Raw genomic sequence first — 7,568 nt, 5'->3', positions numbered from 1 at the left:
CGTGGATTTCCACAGCAAATCTGAGTTCAGGTGAAGGCCACGTGAGTCCCCACAAAATTCCCAAGGTGCTATGGGCCTGGACTGGCCCCATGAGTGTGGTCACCTGTGCTGGGTCCTGGGGACTTGTCCAGGCCCTCATACAAGGTCACCCCATGCTTGACCTTGGCCCACCTGTCATGGGCAAGGCCAGTGGGTCTGGGAACTTGACACAGCAGAGCCTGTGGGGACCTCTCTGAGGTGTCCTCCCAGCCCCCACCTCCCTCATGCCCCCACTGGGGCCCAGCCCGTCTGCCCCCCCAGGACCAGGGACATGCAGGTGGGGCACAGCAGGCTGGTTGGCTGACCTGGGCTGGGGAGGTATCCTGCTTCCCAGGGGAGGGTGACAGTGTGCCTGGGTGGGAGGCGCTGCTGGGCCACGCGCGAGGATGGGGCCTGCTCCCCGGAAGTGTCCCCTGCCCCTCCGCCAGCCCTCCCACTTCCCATGCCGGGTGCCCCTCTCGGCTTGGGCGGTGCTGTCCTTGGGGTGGGGGCTCCCAGCATTCTCCTGAGAATCTGCCTGGACCCCGCTGTGGCTGGGCTGCTTCATGAAAGCCAGGGGTGCTGCTCCCCAGAAGTGGGTGATTCGGGAGGCCTGCCCCCTGCCCCTCCAGCCCTGGGGCCAGCAGGGAGGAGTGGAGGAAGGAGTGGAGCTCTGGGCACTGCCCGCTGGACCAGGTGGTGGAGGGAGGTTGGCACCAGGAGGAGGGGGCAGCTCCTCCCCATTGACCTCCAAGGCCTCAGGCAGCCAGAAAGGTCAGGCCGAGGTCAGAGCCAAGCAGGGCTGTCCTGGGCAGGGGCTCCGCAGGATGGGGGATGGGACAGGGCCAGGCTCAGGGAAAAAGGCATAGTCTGGGGACTTGGGCCACCGGAGACCAGGCCCAGCTTCCCCCACTGCCTGGACAGGTGGAAATCGCCCACCTGTGAGTTGAGTTAACTCCCTGCTCTAATCCTGGAGCTGCTGTGGGGCCAGCTGGCGGCCGGGGCGGGGCTGCGTGCGCAGGGGTGTGTGTGTGTGTGCAGGTGTGTGTGCATGTATGTGCATGTGTGCGTCAGGCACGAGCCAGGGGGCAGCATCTTTGTGTAAGCCTGGCTACCCCAGGACTAGCTCCTTTGTCCTCACCAATGACCCCCGAGACCCTCCCCGGGGAGGGCAGGGTGGCCCAGCGCCCCATCCTCTGCCGGGTTAAGTTCTCTGTTAAAGGAGCAAAGAGGGTTTGGGAAAGCCCTGAGGCCATGTCCTCGCTTTTGTGACCTGGGCAGGGCATGACCTTAATTAAGGCCCTTTCCTTCATAAGCAAGGAGTAAGAATGCTTGGCCTGGAGAAAGGCCGTCCCAGGACTGGGGGTGGGGCTGCCATGGGGGCGGGGCTGTTGGGGGTGGTCGGCTCCACCTGGGGAGGGCCAGACCCAGCCAGCTGAGGAGGAGAACCCTTGCAAGCAGGATCGGGAAGCACAGGTCCGGCTGCGGGAGGCCTGGTCAGAGGCGGTGAGGAGAGGAAGGCTGGGGCGTGCTCCAGTCCCTTCTCCCAGCATGGGTGCCTGCTGGAGCCCCCTCAAGGGGCCGCTGCTCAGCCTGGGGTCCAGCCCCAAGGGGCACAGGTGTTGTGACCCCTCAGGCATGGCAGGGCCAGCTGGAGGGCTAAAGGGTGCTCTGACCTGCCTGCTTGCCGAGCTGGCCCTCTTAGGAGCGCAGATGTCCTCAGTGTTGGTGCCCAGGTGGCACTCACCCTCCCTCAGATAACAGGGCTCCTGTGGAGGACCCTGCCCCACCTGCTCTACTGGGGAGGGGTCACCAGCACCAGGGGCAGGCCCCGGGTCTCAGGAGGCAGGGCCTGTCTAGCCCAGCCCCTCCTCCCAGCCACTGCACTGCTCCTCCTGTTGCAGGTGAGGAAACTGAGGCCCAAAGGCCCTGTGCCCATTGCTGGCCAGTGGGCTGGTAGGGGGACAGCAAGGCTTCCTAGGATACCAGGCAACCCCAGCAAGGCCCATCCAGAGCGGGATCCAGTGGGACCAGATGCTGAGGAGACCCAGCCCCCACTTGGCCTGGGGCACCTGGGGGAGGTGTCTGCAAGGCCCTGGGGAATGGGGGGCTGGTGCCAGGGCCTTGGGGCGGAGCCACTTCCCCAGAGCCACCCAGGCACCTCAGTGCTCAGCCCCCCGTGGGCACCCCCCACCCTCCCTGGGGAGGTGGGCGGGGGGTGTGGTCCACCGGAGTGCAGGAGGCCAGGCGTGAGCGGTCACACAGCCGGTCAGCCCACCCGTTCCCCTGTCCGGTGGAGCAGCAGGCGAGGAGCCTCGCCTCGCCCTCTGCTCCACACCACCCTCCAGAGTGTGCTGTACATCCTGGAACCCGTGGGCGTCCCTGTAAACTAGTGTCCTCTTATGGGGGCTACCTAATTTACATAAAGGGTATGTGCTCATGTGACCTTAATTCTCATCTCACTCAACATGGATTTTAGGATCTCTCTCTGCCACTGTATGCACACCTGGCTCACTGCTCCCAGCCACTCTGGAACATTCCAGGGACTCCACACCCTCCCCCTTACCGCCCCCTGGTGGCCGGCAGGGGCACTGCAGCCCTGCCCTCAGGATTCGATTCCATTGCCCCAACCCCCAGGCTGTCCACAGTGGGACCCCAGCAGTACATTCCCCACGCCTCCCTTAGAGCCCTCGGACTCCACTTCTGTCCCTTGGGAGTAAAGCCGTCTCCCAGTGCTGGGACGTGTGGATCTCAGCTTCTCCGTCCAGCCCCTCGCTGGCCGTGGGGTGTCCATGAATTCTGCTCACTTCCTCACCACCCTTTGCTATTTGCTGCCGTTCCTGACATCAGACCCTCATCTGTGTCAGATATCCCGAACTGCCCACCAGTTGTGACCTGCCTACCCCATCACTGGGCCTCTCATTGAACGTGGGGTTGCATCAGATTTGAAGACGGCCGAGGCAACGTCTTCACTCCCGGGCCCTGTTCAGGTCGTCCACTCTCTTGAAGACTTCGTGCATCCTTTTGCCAGACAGATTCCCAGATGTTTCTGGGTTCTGTTGCCATGCCGAACGGTATCTTACTATGTATTCTGTTTTCTGGTGGGTTATTGCTGGTGTTGAAAAACTATTGATTTTTATAGGCTTTATTCCACATCTGATGGGATCTGTATGAGTTTGCCGCCCACCCTGCTGGATCCTTACAGTATGCTCATTTGTCTGCGGGCCCATCAGCCCCCTATCCCGAGAGTCCTCCCCCTGAAAGCAGGGCCGGTGGTCTCTTCCCTGCAGGGCCCCCCACCACTGCTTGTCTCTTGCTCAGCTGACAGTGGCCTGGGGTGTCCCGAGCACTGCTGGGCTGGGGGAGGAGTGACGATACCCACATCTTCCAATCCTTGATCTGAAGGGGGTTTACTCATCCATTCCACAGGACCCCACCCAGGTCCTGCCCGGGTGGTCCAGCATGCGGGAAGCAGGGCCCCCACCTCCTAGATTTTGCATTCTGGTGTGGAAGGACAGCCAAACAGAGATCCGGGCTATAACGTCAGGGCCGTAGAGATCAATAACCCCAGGAGAAGAACAAGCAGGACCCCACATGGTGCATTAGGTGGCAAGGCAGGCCCTGGGGTGGCTTCATGTGGACAGACTTGAATCCATTGGTTTCTGCATTAAACTTGCAGTAGACTCTTGGCACAAAAGCATCGTCAAGAAACTTGTCTCTGTACCTAGTTTTCCAAGAATTTGTATCCTGCATCGATGTCGAATGCTTCCTGCTTTGACCAATCATCTGATTTCTCACCCAAATACTGACACATTTTCCAATGTTAAACTGTCCTTATGTTTCCATCATGGCCAATTCCCCTTGGATCAAGTGGATATTATTTTTAAGATATTTTTATTTGAGTAGCTAATACTTTACTTAGGATTTTTGCATACATGTAATGAGTCTGTAATTTTCTTGTACTGCCCCAACATCTGGTTTTAGAACAAAATTGATCTTGGCTTCATGGAATGAGTAGAGTTGCTTTTCCTCTATTTAAAGTTTCTGGAAGAACTTACATTGGACAAGTTCACGGTGTCTTGAAAGTCCAGCATGACCACCTACGCCAGCACCTGCCCCAGGCATCACTGGGGACGATGGCAGAGGAGGAGGTGGGGAGCCTGCATCACTGTTTGCATTTACCTAAGCTATTGGTTTATCCAAGTTTTTTATTTCTACCTACACCAATCCTGGCATTTTATATTTTCCCAAAAACATACCCACTTTTCTAAGTTTTCAAAGTTATTGGTATATAGTTGTTCAAGTCTTCCTTTTTGTCTTACTCTATTGTGTCTGTAGTTAATTATTCCTCCTTTTGTAATTTTTTCTTCATCTTGCTGGAGTTTTTTCTCGTATTAGTCTTTAAAGAGGGAATTTTGTTAAATGTCCCATTATTCTCCGTTTGCTGAGTGTAAAGTCTATATACATAAATATAAATGTGTATATAAATGAATATAATCTGTGAAGACAGGCATATATATATATATATATATATATATAGCATGTGTGTTGAAGGTTATTAAAATGCATTATTGCTTATGTTTTGTTGCTTAACCCACTGGTTTTTGTAACAAGCACGTTAAACTCGGCAGTTACGATTCTTTGTTATATCCATCATTGCTTTGTGACTTTCTCAGCCTCTATTGTTAGGTGCATATATGTGTAGACAAATATTGATTAACAGTTGCTTATGATGCTTTTCACCCAGAAATATTAAAACCCCTAGCCCAGCTTTCTTGGTATGCTTTAGATGCTTGTATTTCTAGCCTTCAGGCGTGCCTCTTACAGTTAACATTCTGTTCAATCCTGTTTCACGTGGTCTAGGGATCTGGGTTTTGATCACCATTTGTAAACATTTACACTAGGATTTGTTCATCTATTTTCTTCTCCTCATGCTTTATTCTTCCTCCTTACCTGCCTTCCACTGGAGAGATGAAACATCCTCCAGATGGTTTAGAAGTTGAACACCCCGTCAGTATTCTGTGGTGGTCACGTCCACCTTACTACATCTGTCTGCACTTGGGTTTATGGCCTTGTCACTGTCGTAGCTCTTCACTGTGTCCCCGCACCAGCAGGTGACATCGCAGCAGTCTCCCTCCCGCCTCCAGCCCTCACGCAGGTGAGACTGTGCTCAGTTTCCAGTGTCGATTAATGTGAGCATTCGATTCTCTTACTGGATTGTATGGGGAACGTGGTGACCATTTCATGGCGGCCCCCGGGCTGCTTCCTCTTCCTGCCGGAGAACTTCCTTTGAGCGCATTTTCAAATCAGGTTTCTGTGTGGTAACCCACCGGGGCCTTGGAGACCCAAGAATAATGCTGACCTTGCTTTTTAGCGATAATTTAGCAGGACATAAAATTCAAGTTTCAAATTCTTCCTTCAACCCTGAAAACAGCAAATCACTGTCTTCCTGCCCCAAGTGTTTCTGTGTTAAAGTCTGAGGTCTCTCTGATTCCTGTTCTCTTTTTCTGAGCATTTTAGAATTTCTCTTTGCTGCTACACTCTTAAAGTTCTTTAGATTATGGCTTTTTTACTTTTATTTTTTTGGCACTGTGAGTCCTTCCAATCTGCGAGCATCTACCTTCTGACCTGAGAACTTCTTGTTCATTGCTGCTTCGCGTCACTGGTTTTTTTCTTCCTTTTCTGGGACTTCAATTCAACAGATGTTAAGACCTGTCTCACCCATTTCTGGCGGCCTTCCTTTTGTAATTTCACAGCCTCCCTTCTGCCCTGGGACAGCGTCCTGAGCTGGAAAACCCATTACTCAGCTGTGTCTGTGCCACCCACCCACGGGATGCTCCAATTTCTGCGTCCTCCACACTCTGCCTTCACCACAGGTCCTGCTCTAACCACTTCTTCCCGCATCATGTCACCATCTGATCATCTCTTATTCCTTCCAGGATATTTATTATATTTACTCCAAAGTCTGAACATGGTGGCCCATTAATCTGGCTTCCTCTCACTAGTCGTCCATTTAAGGGGACGGGTTTACTAGAACCCTCCTTGTTTTGCCCCCTGAGATCCTTTGTCGTTGGAGGTATCAGCTAGCTGGGCTGGTGTTGGAGGGGAGGGGAGGGGGCTACAGCCCAGACTTGAAGTATCCAGTGTGACAATTTGGGTCCAACACTCCCTACTGGCCACCTGGCCCTGTGATGTTCTCCCCCACTTACCATGTTTCTGCCCTGAAGATAGGGGAGACATGGGGGTAGACGGCACCTAGGCTGCCCCCACACCACCCCTGCCCGTGGGCTGGTTCTCCTCCCCTCGAGACCATGCTTCCTCCATGCAGGCTGTGCTTCCTGGGTCTCGGGACATCTCGGGGCACCTGGCTGTGAGCTTGTTTTGCAGGTCCATCTGCCTCCATTTGGGGCAGCCCCTGTGTGCCCCTCTAGAGCACCAGGATAAGCCCCAACTTTATTTTTGTGGCACCCCCATTCCCAGGGAGAGCAGGGGCTGATGGAGCCAGGTGCCTGCCTGGCTTCCCTGGTCAGGGGAGGTTCCTGACCAAGCACACTCATGCTGTCGTGCCCAGGAGGCCGCCACGGTGGAGCCCCAACAAAGCAGCAGATGCACAGGCCGCGAGGAAGCTGCCGCTCTGTTCTTAGCTGACTGGGTTTCACAGGGCGCTGGAGCCCGTGCCCGGAGGGCCCCACAGTCCCGGGTCAGGGCTTCCTGGGGCCAAGGAGGAGCCGGGCAGCCTTCCAGCCCTCAGGGCGCAGCAGGGCGTGTCCAGTGCCCATAAATACCTTTACATAAATACAGCCGGGCTACATTCCCAGGTAAACCGGCTGAGCTGCCGCAGTCAGGGGCCTAGCACCAGAAGAACCTGCTTGGGGGGCAGGGGCCCCATGCCTGCACCTGTAGCTGCACCCACAGCTGCCCTCAGTCCCGACCCAGGCCAGCCGGAGGGGTGGGCTTCCTCAGCACACGCGGGGTCCGGCCAGTGCAGCTGTGCTGCCCAAGGCCCAGTCCACTCGCCCAGGCTCTGCAGAGCTGGCCATGCAAGGCCTCCCTCCTTGTGGCCGGATGACCCTCGGAGAGCGAGAGCTGCACGCTGCCCACAGCCCACAGAGACAAGGATGGGGCTGGAGTCCTGGCCCACAGGCGTCCCTCCCTGGTCATCATCAAAGTCTCTGGTGCCCTGGGCGGTCCTCGGGCGGCAGGCCTCAGCGCAGGCAGCCTCTAAGTTAGTGCTTCTCTGTCCCGCTCCCGAGCCGGGGCGCTGATCCATGAGAGGCTGAGGGCGAGGCTGCTGCACAGGGGAAAAGAGGGTCAGCCCCAGGGCAGGTGGAGAGCTTTGAAGCCACCAGAGCTCTGGGCTCACACTTCACGCTTCCCTCACTGCCCTTCTGGCTCCAGCCCGACGGAGGAGACACAGCCACCCCCTCCTCCCAGCTCCCACGCAGCCGCATCTCAGACGTGCAGATTCTGGAATGCCCACCGCCCTGTGGAGCCCAGATTCTGCCTATGTGCCCCGTCTCCATCCCTCCTCAGGCCTCAGTCTGCTGCTA

General features: G+C 56.1%; 1 protein-coding gene across 50 annotated transcripts in view; it reads right to left on the bottom strand.

The window, feature by feature from the left end:
* Positions 1-5,947: 5,947 nt before the first annotated feature.
* The window catches only part of MEGF6 (multiple EGF like domains 6), a 102,812-nt gene continuing 101,191 nt past the window's right edge, over positions 5,948-7,568 (bottom strand). For 42 of the 50 annotated variants that reach the window (XR_011535950.1, XR_011535951.1, XR_011535954.1 and 39 more), the window contains one exon: positions 5,948-7,309. Coding sequence is in view for 45 of the 50 variants with exons in the window: in XM_070604122.1 (XP_070460223.1) it covers positions 7,245-7,309 (65 nt within the window). In the remaining 5 variants the exon portion in view is untranslated. The remainder of the gene's footprint in view (positions 7,310-7,568) is intronic. The other 8 variants (XR_011535952.1, XM_070604132.1, XM_070604193.1 and 5 more) reach the window with 1 other exon arrangement.

The sequence above is a fragment of the Equus przewalskii genome, chromosome 2 (genome assembly GCF_037783145.1).
Source record: "Equus przewalskii isolate Varuska chromosome 2, EquPr2, whole genome shotgun sequence".
NCBI classification, from domain to species: domain Eukaryota; kingdom Metazoa; phylum Chordata; class Mammalia; order Perissodactyla; family Equidae; genus Equus; species Equus przewalskii.
This window is presented reverse-complemented; position numbering and strand designations above follow the sequence as displayed.